Below are 24008 nucleotides of genomic sequence, written 5' to 3' on the forward strand. Positions count from 1 at the left end.
GCACATGCATTTGCTGAAGAGCACGGCCCCTCCTGGTGTGTTGCTAAAATAAGATACAGAACCTAAAATGTAAAGGCTTCAGAACACAGACCCAGTGCAGTCCCATTCTATGTTACCTCGGGATCACAGGAACCCCTGAGGTACAGGAATAAAGGAATATGAGGACACACATCCATATGTGTACACCTGTGCAGATGGAGCTTTTGCACATGTAAGGATACACAAGTATCTCCACATATGTATAACAGGCATATCTATCTGCTACACGTATGAACACCTGCAAGTAATCCTGCAGCTTCTCTGCTACCCCCAAATGGGAAAAACCTACCGTAGCAACTGCTCTGCCCACCCTGACAGCGCCAAAGTCATTAGGGTCCAAGTACTTGTTACTGTAGAGGTAGATGCCAGAAGCAGCAAGAGCCATGCTGGTCCACGAAGCAATCTTGAGAGCCTTTCTGGCCATGTCCCCAGATCCTGCAGAAAAAGGGAAAGTTGAGAAAGAATAGCAGTTAAGAGTTTCATAGTTAGTCAAACTGAAGTTCAAATCCCAGCTCTACCACTTAGATTATATGACCTTGGGTCATTTCGTTAATCTCACTGAGCCTTAGTTTCTTTTTTTTTTTTTTTTTTTTTTTTTTTTTTTTTTTTTTTTTTTTTGAGACGGAGTCTCGCTTTTTCACCCAGGCTGGAGTGCAGTGGCGCAATCTCGGCTCACTGCAAGCTCCGCCTCCCGGGTTCACGCCATTCTCCTGCCTCAGCCTCTCCGAGTAGCTGGGACTACAGGCGACCGCCACCACGCCCGGCTAATTTTTTGTATTTTTAGTAGAGACGGGGTTTCACCGTGGTCTCGATCTCCTGACCTCGTGATCCGCCCGCCTCGACCTCCCAAAGTGCTGGGATTACAAGCGTGAGCCACCGCGCCCGGCCAAGCCTTAGTTTCTTCGTTTGTAAAACAGGATAATACCTACCTCAAAAGTAGTTGGGATAAAATGAAATAATGTACATAAAATCCTTAGCATAGTACCTGGGGCAAGTCAGTCCTCAAAGTCCTTCCTTCGACACTGTTCTAGATATGGGGAAAGACAGTGAACAAAACAAAGCTCTTGCCCACTTGGAGCTTACACAGATAGATCCCTATAGAATATCAGAGCTGGTATAAATGCTGACAAGAAAAGCAGAGAGAGGCCGAGCATGGTGGCTCACGTCTGTAATACCAACACTTTAGGAGGCCAAGGTGTGCAGATCGCTCAAGTCCAGGAGCTCCAGACCAGCCTGGGCAACAAGACGAGACCCCGTCTCTACGAAAAATACAAAAATTAGCCAGGCATCACGGCACGTGCCTGTGGTCCCAGCTACTCAGGAGGCTGAGGTGGGAGGATGGTTTGAGCCCGGGAGGAGGAGACTGCAGTGAGCTGAGATCGTGCCACCACACTCCAGCCTGGGTGACAGAGCCAGACCCTGTCTCAAAAAAAAAGCAGAGAGGGCTAAGGGATCAGGAGAGAGGAAGAATGTTATTTTAGAAGCAAAGCAGAAGAGCAGGTTAACCATCGCTACTGTGTCTATCATGATACCACAATGCACATACAGGCATCACTAGCCCACTGCGCCCAGGTCAAAAGTGGTCAGGCCACAGCCAAAATGGCAGCTGCTCAGGAGCAGCCAGGTGAGCCCTCTGTGTATGGTTGATTTTCAAAACATTTACTTTGGTTACAGAAGACTACCCCTTGAGGCCCAGCGTGGTGGCTCACGCCTGTAATCCCAGCACTTTGGGAGGCTGAGGCGGGCAGATCACAAGGTCAGGAGATCAAGACCATCCTGGCTAACACGATGAAACCCCGTCTCTACGAAAAAATATACAAAAAATTTGCCAGGCATGGTGGCGGGCACCTGTAGTCCCAGCTACTCAGGAGGCTGAGGCAGAAGAATGGCGTGAACCCAGAAGGTGGAGCTTGCAGTAAGCCGAGATTGTGCCACTGCACTCCAGCCTGGGTGACAGAGTGAGACTCCGTCTCAAAAAAAAAAAAGAAGACTACCCCTTGTCTTGAATGGAGGCTCCTTGAGGGCAGACACCATGACTGTCACTACTCTGCCCACTCACAGTCCTGTGGAGTGTTTTACAGTTAGAGGCTTAATGTCTACCTGCTGATTTGATCTGTTCAAATTCATACTCCTGGTCAATATGACCTTTTCCCACCCTACTTGTACTTGCTCAGTCCACCAGGTGGCTGCACAGTCACTCTTTGTGGCCAGTGCACCCAACAGAGTGCTTCCCCTTCAATTCATGAGCAATTTATGTCAGACTAAAGTCCATGACCACAGCTGCAGCTGCCAGGAGAGAGGTGCCACATGAGAGCAGCGGCACGCCACCAAGCTGCTTGCAGGCGCCAGCCTTGCACGCCTTGTACCCTCATCCCTCTGCTCTGGAATGAGTCTGCGCCTGTCACCTCCCTGCTCTGTGCCTGTTTCCCCTTTGTATGGAAACTATTATTACAAACAAGCTTATCTTCATTTTATTTGTCTTTGAAACAGGGTCTTGCTCTGTCGCCCAGGCTGGAGTGCAGTGCCACGATCTCGGCTCACTGCAACCTCTGCCTGCCAGGTTTGAGCGTTTCTCCTGCCTCAGCCTCCTGAGCAGCTGGGATTACAGGTGGCCACCACCATGCCCAGCTAATTTTTGTATTTTTAGTAAAGACAGGGTTTGCCATCTTGCCTAGGCTGGTCTCGAACTCCCGACCTCAGGCGATCTGCCTGCCTCAGCCTCCCAAAGTGCTGGGATTACAGGTGTGAGTCACCACGCCTAATTCATTTTCTTTAAAGTCTACTTTGACTTATGCCTCATAATATACCCACATTTTTTAAATATATACATATATATATATTTACCATCTACTACCTGGAGATGCTGTCAGATCCCACGGGTTGAGGGCCCGGTCCCCAAGACTGCATCCCCCACTTCCCCCCACAACATCAGTCACAAGTCCAGGTCTCTGGAACTTCTGACCAACCAGCTTCAAGTTGGGGTTCCCACAACCCCTTCTTTGGGTTCGATCAAGCTGCTGCAGCAATTTACAGAACTCAGGTACACACTTACGTTTGCTGGCTTATTATAAAGGAGACTGCAAAAGATACGATGAACAGATGTGCAGGGTCAGTTACAGGGTAAGGGCATGAAGCTTCTAGGACTTCCCTAGGCGCACCACACTCTGCCAGTCTCCAAGTGCTCAGCTATCAGCCCTCTTGGGTTCTTGGGTTTTTAATGGAAGCTTCATGACGTCAGCATTCCTTCCCTCAGTGTATAGGGCAGAACCTACTCTAGGGAGGGGCTTAAGATCCACAATCAGAAACGTGGGGAAAGATCACAATCCTGCCTTGGGGCAGGTGAGAGGAGGGCAGGAAAGAGATTCTGATTCCTAAGGCCTGGCCCTGAGGCCTAACACACACCAACAAAAACTGTAACAAGGGCTGTGGGAGTTATGAACCAGGAACAGTGGACAGAAACCAATAACACCACAATAGTCCTTTTTTATAATTCCACTGCTCTTCCCTTTGGAATCTTCATTTCCTAATCTAGTATTTCTAAAGTATAATCAGAGGAACACCTGAAAATATATTAGCCTGGATGCCATTTCAAAAATGCAGATTCCCAGGCCAAGAGCGGTAGCTCACGCCTATAATTCCAGCACTCTGGGAGGCCCAGGCAGGCGGATCTCTTGAGGTCAGGAGTTCCAGACCAGCCTGGCCAACGTGGTGAAACCCCATCTCTATTAACGTTAGCTGGGTGTGGTAGTACACACCTGTACTCCCAGCTACTTAGGAGGCTAAGACATGAGAATCACTTGAACCCAGGAGGCGGAGGTCGCAGTGAGCTGAGATCGCACCACTGCATTCCAGCCTGGGCAGCAGAAGGAGACTCCATCTCAAAAAAAAAAAAAAAAAAAAAAAAAAAAAAAAGCCAAATGCAGTGGCTCACACCTGTAATCCCAAGACTTTGGGAGGCCAAGGCAGACAGATCACGAGGTCACGAGTTCGAGACCAGCCTGGCCAATATGCTGAAACCTTGTCTCTACTAAAAATACAAAAATTAGCCAGGCATGGTGGTGTGCACCTGTAGTCCCAGCTACTCGGGAGGCAGGGGCAGGAGAATCACTTAACCCAGGAGGCGGAGGTTGCAGTGAGCTGAGATCATGCCACTGCACTCCAGTCTGGGCCACAGAAAGAGACTCCATCTCAAAAAGAAAAAAAAAAAAAATGCAGGTGCCTGGCTGGAGGCAGTGACTCACGCCTATAATCCCAGCACTTCGGAAGGCCACAATGGGAGGACTGTTTCGGCCTAAGAGTTCAAGACCAGCCTGGGGAAGAAAAAAAGGGAGACCTCATCTCTACAAAAAATTTAAACATTAGCCAGGAGTGATAGCCTACGCCTACAAGTCCCAGCTACTCAAAATGCTGAAGTGGGAGGATCCCTTGAGCCTAGGAGGTCGAGGCTGAAATGAGCCATGATCACGCCACTGCATTCTAGCCTGGGCAACGGAGCAAAACCCTGTTTTAAAGAAAAAAAAAAAAAAAAAGACAAAACAAAATTTTAAAACATTTTTTAAAATGCAGATTCCTGGGCCAGGCTTGGTGGGAGGCCAAGGCAGGAAGGTCAAGAATTCCAGACCAGCCTGACCAACATGGTGAAACCCCGTCTGTACTGAAAAAAAAAAAAAAAAAAAAAAATTAGCCAGGCATGGTGTCATGTGCCTGGTAATCCCAGCTATTTGGCAGGCTGACGCAAGAGAATTGCTTGAACCTGGAAGGTAGAAGTTGCAGTGAGCTGAGATAGTGCCACTGCACTCCAGCCTGGGCAACAGAGACTCCTCCTCAAAAAAAAAAAAAAAATTAAGAAAAAATTTTTTAGTAAAATAAAAGAAAGAAATGTAGATTCCTAGAGTCCACCCCATGGGCCACTGAACTACCCACTCTAGGGGTAAGACTCGAGAATGTGCATTTTAATAAGATAACAAGTGATTTGTCTGAAAGCTCAAGTTTGAGAGCCACACTTCTACTTTTTTTTTTTTTTTTTTTTTTTTTTTTTTTGAGAGTGTCTTGCCCTGTCACCCAGGCCAGAATGCAATGGCATAATCTCAACTTACTGCAGCCTTAACCTCCTGGGTTCAAGCAATCCTCCCATCTCAGCCTCCGGAGTGGGCTAATTTTTGTTGTAAAGATGGGGTTTCGCCCTTTGCTCAGGCTGGTCTCCAACTCCTGAGCTCAAGTGATCAGCCCACCTTGGCCTCCCAAAGTGCTGAGATTACAGATGTGAGCTACCATGCCCAGAAAGGGTTTTTTGTTTTTTTGTTTTCAGTAAAGAGAGGCTTCATTGCCTACCAATGGGTCAGAAAAAAAAAGGGGTCAGGTGCAGTGGCTCACACCTGTAATCCCAGCACTTTGGGAAGCCAAGATGGGAGGATCATTTGAGCCCAGAAGTTCAAGACCAGCCTAGGCAACATAGCGAAACCCCATCTCTACAAAAAATACGAAAATCAGCTGGGTGTGGTGGCATGCACCTGTTGTCTTAGCTGCCTGGGGGGCTGAGGTGGGAGGATCACTTGAGCCTAGGAGGCAAAGGTTGCAGTGAGCTGAGATTGTGCCACTGCACCCCAGCCTCAGTGACACAGTGAGACCCTGTCTCAGAAAGATAAAATTAAAGAAAAAAAAAAAAAAGGCTGGGCGTGGTGGCTCACACCTGTAATCCCAGCATTTTGGGAGGCCGAGGCAGGCGGATCACCTGAGGTCAGGAGTTTGAGACCAGCCTGGCCAACATGGCAAAACGCTGTCTCTACTAAAAATACAAAAGTTAGCCGGGTGTTGTGGCATGCACCTGTAGTTTCAGCTACTCAAGAGGCTGTGGCAGGAAAATCACTTGAACAGGAGGCAGAGGTTGCAATAAGCCAAGGTGGCACCACTGCACACTCCAGCCTGGGTGACAGCATGAGACTACTCAAAAAAAAAAAAACAGGAAAACAAAGAGAGGCTTTGCTGAAATTTAGTGTTCAAGTTCATCAGTGAATATTCCCCAAAAACAGGCCTCGCCTTCCCCAACACCAGATGACTGTATTCACTCTACAAGGGTAACTGCAAGCAATGATTTTTAAGGAAATAATTTAAGAAACTCAGGCTGTATGTGGCTCATGCCTGTAATCCCAGCACTTTGGGAGGCCAAGGCGGGCGGATCACAAGGTCGAAGTTCGAGACCAGCCTGGCCAACATGGTGAAACCCCATCTCTACTAAAAACACAAAAATTAGCCAGGCGTAGTGATGCACACCTATAGTCCCAGCCACTTGGGAGGCTGAGGCAGGAGAATTGCTTGAACCCAGGAGATGGAGGTTGCAGTGAGCTGAGACCATGCCATTGCACTCTAGCCTGGGCAACAAGAACAAAACTCCATCTCCAAAAAAATAATAAAAATAAAATTAAAAGCCAGCACGGTGGCTCACGCCTATAATCCCAGTACTTTGGGAGGCCGAGGCAGGTGGATCACCTGAGGTCAGGAGTTCAAGACCAGCCTGACCAACACGGAGAAACCCAGTCTCTAGTAAAAATACAAAATTAGCCAGGCGTGGTGGCACATGCCTGTAATCCCAGCTACTCGGGAGGCTGAGGCAGAATCGCTTGAACCCAGGAGGCAGAGGTTGCAGTGAGCTAAGATCACGCCATTGCACTCCAGCCTGGGCAACAAGAGTGAAACTCCATCTCAAAAAAAATATTTTAAGAAACTCATTTCTGGCCGGGCACGGTGGCTCACGCCTGTAATCCCAACACTTTGGGAGGCCGAGGCGGGCGGATCACGAGGTCAGGAGATTGAGACCATCCTGGCTAACACGGTGAAACCCCGTCTCTACTAAAAATACAAAAATTAGTCGGGCGAGGTGGCAGGCGCCTGTAGTCCCAGCTACGCGGGAGGCTGAGGCAGGAGAATGGCGTGAACCCCGGGAGGCGGAGCCTGCAGTGAGCCAAGATCGCGCCACTGCACTCCAGCCTGGGTGAAAGAGCGAGACTCCATCTCAAAAAAAAAAAAGAAATTGTGAAATACATATATATACACACACACTATGGAATATTATCCAGCCATAAAAAGTAAGGAAGCCTGCCATTGGTGACAACATGGATGAACCTAGAGAACATTTTGCTAAGTGAAATAAGCCAGACACAGAAAGACAAATACTGCATGATCTCACTCTAATGTGGAATCTAAAGAAGTCAAACTCGCTGGGCGCGGTGGCTCACGCCTGTAATCCTAGCACTGTGGGAGGCCGAGGCGGGCGGATCACGAGGTCAGGAGATCGAGACCATCCTGGCTAACACAGTGAAACCCCGTCTCTACTGAAAACACAAAAAATTAGCCGGGCGTGGTGGCAGGCGCTTGTGGTCCCAGCTACTCGGGAGGCTGAGGCAGGAGAATGGCGCAAACCCGGGAGGCGGAGTTTGCAGTGAGCGGAGATCGTGCCACTGCACTCCAGCCTGGGCAACAGAGGGAGACTCTGTCTCAAAAAGAAAAAAAAGAAGTCAAACTCTTAGAGGCAGAGGTTAGAACTATGGTTACCAGGGGCTGGGGGTTTGAGGGAAATGAGGCGATATTAGTCAAAGGTACAAAGTTTCAGTTACAAGATGAATAAGTTCTGGGGAATCTAATGTACAACATGGAAACTATAGTTAATACTACTGTATTGTTTACTTGAAATTTGCTAAGAGAGCAGATCTTAAGTGTCCTCACCATACATACACAAAAGGGTAACTATCTGAGGTGATGGATATGTTGATTGATTGTGGTAATCACTACACAGTACACATATATCAAATCATCAAGTTGTACACCTTGAATAGATACAATTATTTGTCAATTACACCTCAATAAAGCTGGAAAATAATAAATTAAAAGAATAAATTAAACCTTGCTTTCTAGCATGCTCTTTATTTCCTTGATATTTCTCTTTATTTTATGAAAATTTCCCTGTCCCAATTTTATTATGCCAATATTTTAATAAGCCAAGGATTATTTTGGGGTGTTGTCATTGTTGTTCTTGTTGTTGTTGCTATGGAGACAGGGGTTTAATCTGCCACCCAGGCTGGAGTGCAGTGGTGCAATCACAGCTCACTCACAGCCTCGACCTCCTGGGCTCAGGCAATCCTCCCACCTCAGCCCCCAAAGTAGCTGGGACCATAGGCACAAACCACTATGTCCGGCTAATATTTTTTTGTATCAATTTTATAGTGACGGGGGTCTCTCTATGTTGCTCAAGTTGGTCTTGAACTCCTGGACTCAAACAATCTTCCCACCTTGGTCTCCCAAAGTGCTGGGATTACAGGCATTGAGCCATTGCACCTAGGCAAGGATTCTTTTTGGACAGGAGAGTGTAGTGACTGAGATCATGAACTCTGGAGTCTAATCAGCCCAGGTTTGAGTCCTGGCATGGCCACTTATGAACTGGGTGACCATAGGCAGGCTGCTAAATCTCTCTGAACCTCGTGATCTTGTCCATACGCAATGGGGATAACAGCAATACCTGCTTGATGGAGTGGTGGGAAATGAGATAAATCATGTAAAATGCTTAGCAAGGTGCCACCTACACGGTAAGAACTCAAGAGTGGCAGATGCTATTATCCTCCATTATTAGCACTAGTATTATTATCATTATTATTATCTCCTCACCCAGTGCCAGGCTTTAACAAATGCTCCCCTGCCTATCAGCTCCCAGAGGAATTCTGCACACCCTACTTCCAACATTCTAGGTGGCCCCCACTTAACCCTACCCTTTCTCCTTGCTCTCTACACCCTCAGCCTGGAGTATTTTCTGCTGAAAGGGGCAACAAGCTCACCCTTTACTTTGTTTCCACCAAGACACAGGTCTAATCAGATCCAGAAACCGACCTTAAATTAGACTGAGTGACTTAAGCTCCTTACACAGCTTCCTTCTTCAGTCAAGATCATGAGAGTGACCCAGGGGCCCTTCCTGTGGGCATCCAGAGAAGCCCACATTAGGAAGCCAGTATGAAGCAACCATGGGTAAAGAACCCAGCCTTGCCGGGCGCGGTGGCTCACGCCTATAATCCCAGCACTTTGGGAGGCCGAGGCAGGCGGATCACGAGGTCAGAAGATCGAGACCATCCTGGCTAACGTGGTGAAACCCCGTCTCTACTAAAAATACAAAAAAATTAGCCGGGCGTGATGGCGGGCACCTGTAGTCCCAGCTACTCGGGAGGCTGAGGCAAGAGAATGGCGTGAACCCAGGAGGGGTAGCTTGCAGTGAGCTGAAATCGCGCCACTGCACTCCAGCCTGGGAGACAGAGCAAGACTCCGTCTCAAAAAAAAAAAAAAAAGAACCCAGCCTCTGAACACCTTGAGTAAGTCACAACTGCTTGCAGCTTCCGCATAATTATCTATGAAGGGGAGCTCTTGAGAGTACCCACCTTCTAGGGTCATTGTAAGAATTAACTGGCCAGGTGTCGTGGCTCATGCCATTAAGCCCAGCACTTTGGGAGGCCAAGGTGGGAAGGTTGCTTGAGTCCAGGATTTCAAGACTAGCCTGAAGAATACAGCAAGACCTCATCTCTATAAACAATAAAAAAGTTAGCTGGGCATGGTGGTGTGTCCCTGAACTCCCAGCTACTCGGGGGGCTGAGGTAGGAGGATCACTTGAGCCTGGAAGGTCGAGGCTGCAGTGAGTGTGGTGGTGAGTGCCACCGCATTTACCCTAGGCAACAGAGCAAGACTCAAGAAAAAAAAAGTAATTAACTGAATACTACTTTAAGGCAATGCCTGACATACCCAGTAAATGAGACTCTCTTGTAATTTTTTTTTTTTTTTTTTTTGAGACAGAGTTTCACTCTGTCACCCAGGCTGGAGTGCATTGGTGTGATCTCGGCTCACTGCAGCCTCTGCCTCCTGGGTTCAAGTGATTCTCCTGCCTCAGCCTCCCGAGTAGCTGGGACAATAGGCAGGTGCCACGCCCGGCTAATTTTTTTTGTATGTTTATTAGAGAAGAGGTTTCAACATGTTGGTCAGGTTGGTCTCGAACTCCTGGCCTCAGGTGATACTCCCACCTTGGCCTCCCAAAGTGCTGGGATTACAGGCCTGAACCACCACACCCAGCCTCTCTTGTGATTTTAAACCTCATTTCTTTGTTTCTGAAAAGTCAAAGAACTTATGAAAAACTCCTAGCACCTAAGGAACCAGGATTTGGCATAACCTCAAATAATTAATAAACAGGGAGGCCAGGCACAGTGGCTCAAGCCTGTAATCCCAGCACTTGAGAGGCCAGCAGGCAGATCACCTGAGGTCAGGAGTTTAAGACCAGCCTGGCCAACATGGTGAAATGCTGTTTCTACTAAAAATGCAAAAATTGGCAAGGCGTGGTGGTGGGCGTCTGTAATCCCAGCTACTCAGGAGGCTGAGGCAGGAGAATCGCTTGAACCCGGGAGGCAGTAGTTGTAGTGAGCCAAGATCACGCCATTGCAATCCAGCCTGGGCAACAAGAGCCAAACTCCATCTCAAAAAATTTTTTGTATTAAAAAATAAAACATAAACAGGGGAAGTAGGCCATCATATCTTGCCTGAACTACTTAACCATTCTCCATTCTGAACTGACTTCTCCACATCCCATTAATCTTCACTCTGCCACTCAAGTTATCATGGTCATCCTCAAGTGTATTAATACCATTCCTATCACCTCTCCACCTACCACAAAGCCCAAACTCCTTGCAAGACACTCAAGGCCCACCAAATTCTTACCCCAACTTACCTTTCCAGCCTTTTTCTCCCACAATATACCTGCACACTCAATCCCTCATTATCCTTCCATGTAGCTTTTTGTGAGCCAATCACTCAGAATTCCTCATTCATTCCTCACTAGTCTAATTATATACTGTTTTTATGGATAATGATTGGGTCTTATATCTGCCCTCTCCACTAGATCCAAAAGGAAGAATCTGTTAACAAATAAATGAATAAATAAATGTAGTGGGCTGGGTGCAGTGGCTCACGCCTGTAATCCCAGTACTTTGGGAGGCTGAGGCGGGTGGATCACCTGAGGTCAGGAGTTAGAGACAAGCCTGGCCAGCATGGTGAAACTCCATCTCTACTAAAAATACAAAAATTAACTGGGCGTGGTGCTGGGCACCTGTAATCCCAGCTACTCAGGAGGCTTAGGCAGGAGAATCACTTGAACCCAGGAGGCAGAGGTTGCAGTGAGCTGAGATCGCACCATTGCACTCCAGCCTGGGCAACAAGAACAAAACCCTGTCTCAAAATAAATTAATAAATAAATGTAGTGACTGTCTATAATTTTATGTTGCCTTGGCATCCATTTTGAACATAGTTTTAACTTTCTAAGGCCAGAGGCATGTCAAACCCTTGACAGTTTCAGTTCTCTATGTCCTCCCAGTTCCTCAATGTGATTGATCCAGAAATCTGCCTTGGACGATGCCTCCTGATGAACATCCCACTATGGCACAGCTACCTACAACCTACTTTAATCACCCCACCAACCTGCACACCCAGCATGGACTGTGCAGATATTCCACAGTGACCACCCCTCAGTCACTGTGTGACTCCACAGAACTCATGCCTGCTTATTGTAAACCCACCAATTAGAACTCCCCATGAGAAATCTGCCTGGCTTAACACTCTGGACCCCAAAAAAGGCTTTGGTGCACAGGCCTCCTCTCTTGATCTCTCTCCTCGCTCCCACACACCTGCTGGTTGAACTCCCTGCTGTCTCCAGGCTTCCTCTCCACCCTCATGGGCACCCTTTTCTCCAGTGGATCTGTCAGGAAAGGCTTCTGTTATTTCATATGTTTTGTTGTGCTGCCTGTGTCTATGTGTCACTTGACCAACACTCTTGAAGCCAATTTCTGTCTTGGTCAGGTCTCTCTTAGGGAGTCACTCTTAGGCCAGGAGTGGTGGCTCATGCCTGTAATCCCAGCACTCTGAGAGGCTGAGGCAGGTGGATCACTTGAGATCAGGAGTTCAAGACCAGCCTGGCCAACATGGGAAAACCTCATCTCTACTAAAAATACAAAAATTGCCGGGCATGGTGGTTCACGCCTGTAATCTCAGCACTTTGGGAGGCCGAGGTAGGTGGATCACCTGAGGTCGGGAGTTCAAGACCAGCCTGACCAACATGGAGAAACCCTGTCTCTACTAAAAATATAAAATTAGCCGGGCGTGGTGGCATATGCCTGTAACCCCAGCTACTCGGGAGGCTTAGGCAGGAGAACTGCCTGAACCCCGGAGGCGAAGATTGCAGTGAGCCGAGATGATGCCATTGCACTCCAGCCTGGGCAACAAGAGCGAACCTCCATCTCAAAAAAAAAAAAAAAAAATACGAAAATTAGCTGGGCATGGTGGCACACGGCTGTAATCCCAGCTACTCAGGAGGCTGAGGCAGGAGAATCACTTGAACCTGGGAGGTGGAGGTTGCAGTGAACCGAGATCACACCAGCCTGGGCAACAGAGCAAGACTCTGTCTCAAAAAAAAAAAAGAGACTGAGTGGTTATCTTAGGCTGGGCGCAGTGGCTCATGCCTGTAATCCCAACAATTTGGGAGGCTGAGGCGGGAAGATCGCTTGAGCTCAGGAGTCGAGACCAGCCTGGGCAACATAGTGAGAACTCATCTCTCAAACTCCTGACCTCAAGCAATCCGCCCAGCTCAGCCTCCCAGAGTGCTGGGATTACAGCTATGAGCCACTGCCCCCAGCAACAAGATCTCACCCCTTTAAAAAAAAAAAAAAAAAAGCCATAAGAATAGGATTATGGGAGGAACCAGAACTCTGCTAAAATGTAGCATAGTTTCTATAATTCCTTACTGCTCAGGAGTCATGTGATCAGAGTTCACAAGATTTGTGACTTTCCTAATTGTTCCCATAGAATGTATAAACATCACTATTGTAGAACCTAAGATTGGGAGGTTTTTTGAGATTTTTTTCAGACTGAGCCCCCTGGACAAGGTCTTACATAGTCTAACTCTCAATTTCCTCTAGGTTCTCAGGCACTGCCACTTTCCCCTTCACTCATTCTACTCCAAACACACTGGCCTCTGTGCCATTCCTCAAACATGCCAGGCATATTCTGACCTCCCAGAGCTTTTGCACTTGCTGTTCTCTGTCTGGAACAGAGGTTGACAAATATTTCTCTATAACGAGCCATATAAGAGTAATTTTTGGGCCAGCATGGTAGCTCACGCCTGTAATCCCAGCACTTTGGGAGGCCGAGGCAGGTGGATCACTTGAGGTTAGGAGTTTGAAACCAGCCTGGTCAACGAGGTGAAGCCCTGTCTCTACTAAAAATACAAAACTTAGCCACGCATGGTGGCAGGTGCCTGTAATCCCAGTTACTCGGGAGGCTGAGGCAGGAGAATCACTTGAACCCGGGAGGTGGAGGTTGCAGTGAGCCAAGATCGCACCACTGCACTCCATCCTGGGCAACAAGGCAAGACTCTGTCTCAAAAAAAAAAAAAAAAAAGAATGCAAAGCCAAAAATGACTCTTTCTTTTTGAGACAGAGTTTCGCTCTTGTTGCCCAGGCTGGAGTGCAGTGGCATGATCTCAGCTCACCGCAACCTCCGCCTCCAGGGTTCAAGCGATTCTCCTGCCTCAGCCTCCCGAGTAGCTGAGATTGCAGGCATGCGCCACCACGTCCGGCTAGTTTTGTATTTTTAGTAGAGACAGGGTTTCTCCATGTTGGTCAGGCTGGTCTCAAACTCCCGACCTCAGGTGATCCGCCTACCCCAGCCTCCCAAAATGCTGGGATGACAAGCGTGAGCCACGGTGGCTTTGCATTCTATAACATCTCTGACACATCTACTCAATTCTGCATTGTGGCACAAGGCAACCACAGAGGATGTATAAATAGGTGTGGCCAGAATTGACCCTCAGGCTGTCATTTGCCAAACCCTGGTCTAGCACATAGGGGGCGCTCCAAAAGCATTTACTGAATGAATGAATCAATGAATGCACAAACTACAGCCAGTGAGGCCTGAGGCTTGTGCAGAGCAAGGAACAATGCAGGTACCCAGGTGAAAACCACATGCCCTGGGCTGACAATTCATCACCAACACTCCATCCCACCCCAACACCACCTCCCAGCCCCTGCCTCCCCTGAACCCCCTCTTCCTGTCACACCAACCTCCACACCTGTCCCATGTATGCAACGAGGCCACTCCTACCCTTGAGACCACCTCTGGGTGGGAAGTGACAGCAAAGCAGACACAACTCTCAAAAGCCTGTTTTCCTGCAAATGTCCTCAGTAATAAAAGAGATGGAAATTGAAATACATAAAACAGATGATACAGGAGCCGAATGGCACCTAAATAGACTGGAGCTAGAGTTTTCCATAAGGTGTCCCTGAGTCTTTAACATGCAAATGAGTTGCTTCTCTCGGGGTGTTTTAAAAGACCCTGTCAGGCGTGAAATATGTCTGTCAATTGAAAACACCTTTCATTATTAAACCCTTTGTTAATGAATCACCTGCCCTGTTCTGCTTACTCGCCTTTTTGACTTTCACCTGAGTCACCTCTCCTACCAGTACATACCTTACAGGGGGTCTGAGGACACCAAAACCCTTAAACGTAATCACTAGATAATAACACTAGCAATAACTAGCCTTTATATTAAAATAGAGCCCTTTACACTCAACTCATTAGATATTCCACACAACCCAGTGAGGAGAGACAAACATTACCATCCCCAGGTATAAATGAGGAAACCAAGGAGCAGACAGGGTGAGTGATTTGTCCCAGGTGGCTCAGCTAGTAAAATGGCTAAGAGCTTGAGCAGGGCCTTCCCACTCATTTCCAAGTATTCAGCCCTTGTCTTTATGACGGGTAACCCCTTTGATAGGAACACCTGGACTCCTGTTCACTAAAGTCCTTACTGCCGTTCTCAAGTAAATGCAACTGTTGCAGTGGGCAGAGACTATGATTTCTGACCCAGTGCCAGGCATGTGGGAGGCACTGTTTGGAGCCCCCAAAACCAACAAGATGTCACAAGATCAACCAATGCCTCCCATTAGAAACAAGCCATTTCAGTCTATCAAATGTTTAGGAGAGCTGCAAAGCTGATGAGGCTGTTTTATTGTCAAATCAATGATAAGAATGGAATCCATCTTGCTGGACCACAGGAAACACCCCAGTGGGTTATGAAATGAAGCAACAGGAGAGTCTGGGACATAGAAATGGGAAGTTGATGGTCACATGAAATGTCCATCCCCTCGACAGAACTAACTGGGAAACCAAGCACTTACTGTTCATCGGAGTCAGTGACTGGCTAGGCCTTTTCAGTTTCCATCCATTGGCAGCCCTCTCCCTATGCCACATTTCAGGACTAAAGGCCTGGAATCACCTCTCCCTGTTTGGTGCACAAATGAGAATCACCACAGAGAAAAGGCACTTAGGTCTCTAGTTCCATGAAAAGTGACCATGGCCTCCTCCCATTTCCTAGAGAGACTATTAGGCCAATGAGCATTATTTCTTCTCGTCTGCCCCAAAACTGAAAAAAGACCCTAGGAGAGAGTGATCAGGTCTTCAGAAGAACCTGGTCCCTGATATGGATAGAAAGCACACAAAGTGGATGATATCATCAAGTCTCAAGTCTGGAAAGATGTCAAAGACACCAAGTCAATAGCAAGGGACTGTGTGAAGTTGGCCTGAGCAGGTTTACAGTCCGCCCTCCCTAAGACAGTAATGTAGTCCAGTGCAGGAACCAAATTTTAATCAAACTCCCTTTCCTAGTGTTTGATGCCCAAGCACTCAAGGTCCTTAAATCAATGTTGATTAAATAAAGGAATCCCAGGAGCCTGAGGCAAGAAAATTGCTGGAACCCGAGAGGCAGAGGCTGCAGTGAGCCGAGATCGCGCCACTGCACTCCAGCCTGGGCGACAGAGCAAGACTCCGTCTCAAAAAATAAAAAAATAAAAAAAGGAATCCCTGACTGATGCCAAAGTCCCAGAATAGACAACAAAAATAATTCTCACCCAGGCAAGGAATAGAAATTCTTCATTTAGTCCATCCTAGGGAAGGCAGACTGAGGGAGAATAGGGCAAAGCCAGATGCAAAGAGCAAGCAGCAGGTAGGAGAAGAGAGTGAGCTTCCAACGGGAGAGCTATAGTGACAAGCACTTATTGGCTCATTAACTCACACAACTAGATTCCGAGGTGCATGCTATTAGAGCTTCAATCTATGGATAAGGAAGTGGTGTTTTAGAAAAGGTAGAAAACTTGGCCAAGGAGCTGGTAAGTGATGGAGGCAGAACTTGAATCCATGTATGACTGCTCCCACCAAGAAAGCAAAAAGTGCACAAGAACAAGCAGCTTGCTGGGCCCTGAAATAGGCCACTGGAGTCCCTGCAACATGGAAACCTTAACACAGGAGGCGTATTTAGTGAGCTACCCTGGTGAAGAAATGGATGGCTGACCCAACTAATTTTTTTTTTTTTTTAGACGGAGTCTTGCTCAGTTGCCCAGGCTGGAGTGCAGTGACACGATCTTGGCTCACTGCAGCCTCTGTCTCCCGGATTCAAGCTATTCTCCTCCTCAGCCTCCCAAGTAGCTGGGACTACAGGAACACACCACTATGCCCAGCTAATTTTTTTGTATTTTTGGTAGAGATGGGGTTTCACCATGTTGGCCAGGCTGGTATTGAACTCCTGACCTCAAGTGATTTGCCCACCTCAGCCTCCCAAAGTGCTGGGATTACAGGCGTGAGCCACCGCGCCCGGCCCCAGCTAATATTCTTATAGGTCCTTTGTCTGACAAGAAAATGACTGCATATCAGAAAGTAAGAATATGCACACTCTCCTAGTACAGATCAAATCATACATCCCTGAGGCCAGTTGAGAAGTGGCCAAGCAAAGAATGACCCAATAAGGTAGAATATGATGTAACCAGGAAAAATGACAAGTATAGACTACATTAAAATCTGTATATAAATTAATATGGAGGGAGTTAACAGTGTACAAAGTAATATGCACATATTTACAATCACCAAAAAATAAAACTGGCAAATAAAGACAGAAAGACCCATAACCAGGTATGAAGAGATACTGCTTTAAGTTCACAGGATTTTTTTCCTATAAAGCAGTGGTACTCAACGTATGGTCCCCAGACCAACAGCAACTGCATCACTTGGGTGCATGTTAGAAACTCCAATTCTTGGTCATCATACCAGACTTACAGAATCAGAAACTTTGGGGATGGAGTCCAGTATTGTGTGTTGTTAAAAGCTCTCCAGGTGACTCTGGTGCATGCTAAAGTTTGAGAACCACTGTAATAAGAAAATTATTTTATTTTCCTTTTTTTCTTTTAATACAGACTGGAGTCTCACTATGTTGCCCAGCCTGGTGTTGAACTCCTGGCCTCAAGCAATCCTCCCATCTTGGCCTCCCAAAGTGCTGGGATTACAGGCATCAGCCACCACACCCAGCCCCAAGAAAATTATTACATAAAACATATGAAGCCACAGATAAAGTCTAATTCACTTCAACTCTGCAAATACTTCTTGAGCACCCACTAAGTGCCAAGTATCATGGAGGTAATCAATAAATACTTGTTGAATGACTTTCTTGTTAGTAGAAAGTAAATGCCACTTAACCCTGGGAGAGGGCTGTTCTAGGTGTCTTATCGAAAGGTTGCTCTCCACACACACTGGCTGCTGTTAGCACATATCTACTGAGTGATCCAGAAGCCCAGGGCCCTGCAAGATGCTGGAGACAGGCAGCGGTCTGGGGCACGTTCGCAAGACGGGGTGGAGGGCCAGGATATGTGCATCGCCCCCTGCTCTTGCCCAGACCACGCTCCAGCTCCAGCTGCTTCTGCGTAGGAACTCACAGGGCCACCAGGGGGTGAAGGCGTCTGGGTGAGCCACCTCCGGCCCTCCTCCAGCTCTGCCCACTCGGGTGCCTGCAAGACTGTGCCACTGAAGTGGACAGGCCACATGAAAGCCCACTGGTGTGCCAAGCTGGAGAAGTCACTGCAGGGGGACGGGGCAATGCGAGTCACCCGAGCCACGTGGCCGCGCGCCGGGCCCAGGTGACAAGGTCATGGGGCTGTCCCTCCCGGCGCCCAGGGCGGCTGTACAGCGGGAGCAGAGGCCGACTCCCGGCGTGTCTACGCCGGTTCCCTCGCGCTCCACGCGCTGTGCGGCCCTGCCAGCCTGGTCGGCCCGAGCTCTGCGCCGGCCTCCGGCGAGCTGCCCCTACTCACCCCGAGGGAAGCAGAGCCGCGGCGCCCGGCTTACCGCCGCAACCTAGTAGCGGGGAATTAGCTGGGAACCGTGCCGGGACAGCTGCCGGACTGCGCTTGGTGAAGCCGAGGCGCGCGCGGCCTGCCGGGACTTGTAGTTCCTGGTTCCCCACGCCGCAATCCCGCGGGCAGCACTGTGGAGGCAGCGGGATCTCGGGCTTACTCCGTCAGGTGGCCTTGTTGCTTTGCCAGGGCGATGGACTTGGAATCTAACCGAAATATTTTCTTCAAGACATTCTAACTAGGACCTAGGTTCGTGTTTAATGAATGATGAAGTAGATTTGTAGATTTTTTTTTTATTTTGAGACTAAGTCTCACTCTGTCGCCCAAGCAGTACAGCTAATTTTTATATTTTTATTAGAGATGGGGGTTTCACCATGTTGGCCAGGCTGGTCTCGAACTCCTGGCCTCAAATTATCAGCCCGCCTCGGCCTCCCAAAGTGCTGGGATTACAGGAGTGAGCCACCGCGCCCGGCCTTGTAGATTTCATTCATTCATTCATTTATTCATTTTGAGACAGAGTCTCTCTCTGTTGCCCAAGCTGGAGTGCAGTGGCGCCATCTCGCCTCACTGCAACCTCCGCCTCCCGGGTTCAAGTGATTCTCCTGCCTCAGCCTCCTGAGTAGCTTGGATTACAGGCATGCGCCACCACGCCCTGCTAATTTTTTGTATTTTTAGGAGATACGGGGTTTCGCCATTTTGCCCAGGCTGGTCTTGAACTCCTGAACTCAGGCAATCCACCCGCCTCGACTTCCCAAAGTGCTGGGATTACAAGCCTGAGCCACCTCACCCCGCCATAGATTTTAAATAAGATATTGGAACTAATAGGCGAAGAAGACATTTACTGACAATTGATGTATGCTGGCCGGGCTCGGTGGCTCATGCCTGTAATCCCAGCAGGCCAAGGCGAGCAGATCACCTGAGGTCGGGAGTTTGAGACCAACCTGACCAACAAGGAGAAACCCCGTCTCTACTAATAATAACAAAAATTAGCCAGGCGTAGTGACGCATGCCTGTAATCCCAGCTACTCAGGAGGCTGAGGCACTAGAAACCCGGGAGGCGGAAGTGCGGTGAGCCGAGATCACGCCATTGCACTCCAGCCTGGGCAACAACAGCGAAACTCCGTCTCAAAAATAATAATAATAATGCTGGCTGGGCAGGACGCGGTAGCTCACACCTGTAATCCTAGCACTTTGGGAGGGTGAGGCGGGCAGATCACTTGAGGCTAGGGGTTGGAGACCAGCCAGGCCAACATAGTGAAACCCCGTTTCTACTAAAAATAGAAAAATTAAGCCGGGTGCGGTGGCTCATTCCTGTAATCCCAGCACTTTGGGAGGCCAAGGTGGGCGGATCAATTGAGGCCGGGAATTTGACACCAGCCTGGCCAACCTGGTGAAACCTGTCTCTATGAAAAATACAAAAATTAGCCTGGTGTGGTGCACGTCTGGAATCTCAGCTACTCAGGAAGCTGAGGCATGAGAATCGCTTGAACCCAGGAGGCGGAGGTTGCAGTGAGCTGAGATCACGCCACTGCACTCCAGCCTGAGCGACAGAGTGAGACTCTGTCTCCAAAAAGAAAAAGAAAAATTAGCCCGGCATAGTGGCGGGCACCTGTTATCCCAACTACTCAGGAGGCTGAGGCAGGAGAATCGCTTGAACCCGGGAGGTGGAGGTTGCAGTGAGCTGAGGTTGGGCCACTGCACTCCAGCCTGGGCAACAGAGCAAGACTCGTCTCTAAATAAATAAATAAATAAATAAATAAAATATGCTAGCTAATCTTTGTTATCTTTGGCCCTTATTCATTCATTCACTGATCTCTATTATCAAATGTTGACTTATAAGATGCACTTTGAAGACATGTATCAAAAACATTTCTCTTTTTTTTTTTTTTTTTGAGACAGGGTCTGGCTGTGTTGCCCAAGCTATAGTGTAGAGGCTCCATCACTGTAGCCTCAACCTCCTGTCATCAAGGTACCCTCCTGCCTCAGCCTGTGGAGTAGCTGGGACTACAAGCACATACTGCCACACCTGGCTAAATTTTTTAATTTTTTTCTCGAGAAAAGCTGGGGGGTGTGGTCTCACTATATTGCCCAGGCTGGTCTCGAATTTCTGTGCTAAGCCATCCTCCAGCCTTGGCCTCCCAAAGTGCTGGGATTACAGGTGTGAGCCACCACGGCAGGCCTCAGACGTTTGCTTATTCTATAAACGTCTGTTGAGCTATTTTTTTCATGGGGGAATTAATCCATAAGTCCAATGCAATTCCAATCAAATTTCCAACATAATTTTTTCTGGACCTTCACAAACTAATCAAAAGTGGACATGAGAAAACAAAGGGCAGCGCAGTCGCTCGTGCCTGTAATCCCAGCACTTTGGGAGGCTAAGGCAGGTGGATCATTTGAGGTCAGGAGTTCAAGACCAGCCTGGCCAACATGGTAAAACCCCATCTCTACTAAAATACAAAAATTAGTCAGGCATGGTGGTGCACGCCTGTAATCCCAGCTACTCAGAAGGCTGTGGCAAGAGAATCCTTGAACCCGGGAGGCAAAGGTTGCAGAGAGCCAAGATCATACCACTGAACTCCAGCCTGGGTGACAGAGCGAGACTTCATCTCAAAAAAAAAAAAACAAAAAAAGAAACACCACTTTAGGGCAAAGCATAGCCAAAATACTCTTGAAGAAGAAAAATGTGTTTCAAGGACCCACCCTTCCATGTCAACATGTATTATAAAGCTATACATATTAAGATCATGTGATATTGGAATAGGGAAAGGCAGAGGGGGAAATGGAACCACCTACAGAACCCAGAAACAGATGCAGGCATCTATGAAATGAGGTATGGCTGGAATTATAGTTCAATGAGGGAAGATAGAGTATTCAGTACATGGGCTGGAACAACCAGTTATCTGTTGGATCCCCTATGCAAAAACTAATTCAAGGTAGGTTAAAGACTTACATGGGAAATTAAAGCATTTTAAAATTACAACTTTTTTTCTTCTTACTATCATTCCCCAAAATTATAACTTTTAAAAGAAAAGAAAACATCCTTATGATCTCAGGGTAGGGTTTATTAAGTGCCATAAGCACAAACTGTAAAGAAAACTTTGATAAATTTAAACTACATTAATTAATTAAACTACATTGCCTGTAGTCCCAGCTACTCTGGAGGCCAAGGAGGGAGGATCTCTTGAGCCTGGGAGTTCGAGGCTGCGGTGAGCTATGATGGATCTTCCATCCTGGGCAACAGAAAGAGAGCTAAACCCAGTCACTAAAAAAGAAAAAAAAAAGATAATTGCAGCACAGAGGTAGCAGTAGTATAGAGTTAAATAACACAGCCCCCACCATCTAAAGTTTGCAGTGTATAGGCATTAAGATAAGAAGATTAATAACTTCCAAATAATGTGAGAAGTGTTAAAATTGAGGTATGAACAAAGTGGCTTAGGAAGAGAAAAAAGGGAGCATTAGGCCAGGCGCAGTGGCTCACGCCTGTAATCCCAGTACTTGGGGAGGCCAAGGCGGGCGGATCACTTGAGGTCAGGAATTCCAGCCCAGCCTGGCCAACATGGTAAAACCCCCGTCTCTACTAAAAATACAAAACTTAGCTGGGTGTAGTGTCACGTGCCTGTAGCCCCAGCTGCTCGGGAGGCTGAGGCAGGATAATTACTTGAACCTAAGAGGCAGAGGTTGCAGTGAGCCAAGATCATGCCACTGCACTCCAGCCTGGGCGACAGAGCAAGACTCCATCTCAAAAAACTGATAATATATTAAAAATAAAATAATAGGGGCCAGGCACAGTGGCTCATGCCTATAATCCCAGCTGCTCAGGAGGCTCAGGTGGGAGGATAGCTTGAGCCCAGAAGGTCAAGGGTACAGTGAGCCATGACTGCACCACCGAATTCCAGCCTGGGTGACAAAGAAAAACCCAGTCTAAAAAAAAAAAAAATCACCTGGAGAGCTTTAAAAGTCCTCCTGGGCCATATCTGGCACTGGCACCCCTTCAACTACTGGGAATGGGACTGAGTCATAGGTATTTTGTAGAGCTCCCTGTAGGATTTCAATGCACAGCTGAGGTTAAAAACCCCTGATTTAGAGTCAAAGAATCTTATTTGAACTGGGTGACTCACAGCAGGTTTTCTAATTTTGGCACAACTTTAGTTTCTGTCTTGATAAAATGGAGTTAATACTATTGTCAGTCCTGCCTACCTCAAAGGTGCTTGCGAGGATCAAGTGCGATGGTGTGAGTGCTTTGGAAGCTGAATGTTGCTGTTCAGAGGAGTGTCATGACACTGAGAAGAAAATCCAAACTGTTTGCCTGACCCTCCTGTCTCCCTAGGGCCTGGCTCCACTCCCTCTCTCCAGCCTCATTTCCCACCCTTCTCTTCCCTGGCTCACTTCACTCCAACCGCATCAGCTTCCTTTCTGTTCTCAATCTGCCAAGCTGGCTGCTGTCTGGGCAGCCATTGCACTTGCTATCCCCCCATATCTTCAATGGTCTGCTCCATCCTGGCAATTTGTTCTCTGTGCTAATGTTACCCTCCAGAGAGGCCATCCCCAATTACCCCTATCTCCCCACTCATCCCCACATTCCCTGAGACACACTCTACCTCCTTACACTGTTTTATTTATTAAATGTATTTAAAATCACTTATCAATACTTGAATTTTGCAGGGAGGGGGCAGTTTGGTACAGATGTTCTTTATTTTGGTGGACCTTATGTCTGAATATAAATGATTAAAGCTCAGATTATTTCTTCTTCATGTCTTCCCATGTTACAACAGTGGTACAGGCTCAATGTGAAGAATCAAACTTGCTTTGTTGTTGTTATTGTTGCTTTTTTTTTGTTGTTGTTGTTATTGTTGTTTTTGAGACCGAGTCTCATTCCGTCACCCAGGCTGGAGTGCAATGGCACCATCTCGGCTCACTGCAACCTCTGCCTCCCCGGTTCAAGCGATTCTCCTGCCTCAGCCTCTCAAGTAGCTGGGATTACAGACACCTGCCACCACACCTGCCTAATTTTTTGTATTTTTAGTAGAGACAGGGTTTCGCCGTGTTGGCCAGGCTGGTCTCAAACTCCTGGCCTCACATGATCCACCCGCTTTGGCCTCTCGAAGTGCTGGGATTACAGACATGAGCCACCACAGCCGGCTTGTGATGTGAAGAGTCAGACTTGTATTTTCTTTTTTTTTTTTTTTTTTTTTTTTTTTTCAGAGATGGAGTCTCACTCTGTTGCCCAGGCTGGAATGCATCGGCTCACTGCGACTTCTGCCTCCCAAGTTCAAGTAATTCCCCTGCCTCAGCCTCCTGAGTAACTGGGATTACAGGCGTACACCACCATGCCTGGCTAATTTTTGTATTTTAGTTGAGACGGGGTTTCACCATGTTGACCAGGCTGGTCTCAAACTCCTGACCTCAGGTGATCCGCTCACCTCAGCCTCTCAAAGTGCTGGGATTACAGGTGTGAGCCACAGTGCCCAGCCTGAGAACAAGGATTTATCTGCCTCTGACTGCTGAGGAATCCCACAAAAGGCACATCACCTGAGCCCTTCAGAGTTCTTATCTGTTATAGGGAAAGGAAAAATTCCATGTGAAAAACAGCTGATAAGGCTAGGAGCCATGGCTCATGCCTGTAATCTCAGCACTTTGGGAGGCAGAGGTGGAAGGTTAGCTTGAGCTTAGGAGTTTGGGACCAGCCTGGGCAACGTAGGTGAGACCTTGTCTCTACTAAAAAAAAATTAA

The 24008-nt window shown here is 47.7% G+C and overlaps 1 protein-coding gene across 9 annotated transcripts in view; it reads right to left on the reverse strand.

Annotated features, from left to right (window-relative positions):
• The window catches only part of ADCK1 (aarF domain containing kinase 1), a 126545-nt gene extending 108158 nt beyond the window's left edge, over positions 1–18387 (reverse strand). For 8 of the 9 annotated variants that reach the window (XM_003260819.2, XM_030803519.1, XM_030803521.1 and 5 more), the window contains exons 1-2: positions 18237–18387; positions 329–474 (exon numbers count right to left, since the gene is read on the reverse strand). In XM_003260819.2, coding sequence (XP_003260867.2) covers positions 329–463 — 135 coding nt within the window. In that variant the 5' untranslated portion in view covers positions 464–474; positions 18237–18387. The remainder of the gene's footprint in view (positions 1–328; positions 475–18236) is intronic. The other variant, XM_030803517.1, reaches the window with a different exon arrangement.
• Positions 18388–24008: the final 5621 nt, after the last annotated feature.

Source organism: Nomascus leucogenys, chromosome 22a (assembly GCF_006542625.1).
Source record: "Nomascus leucogenys isolate Asia chromosome 22a, Asia_NLE_v1, whole genome shotgun sequence".
NCBI lineage: Eukaryota > Metazoa > Chordata > Mammalia > Primates > Hylobatidae > Nomascus > Nomascus leucogenys.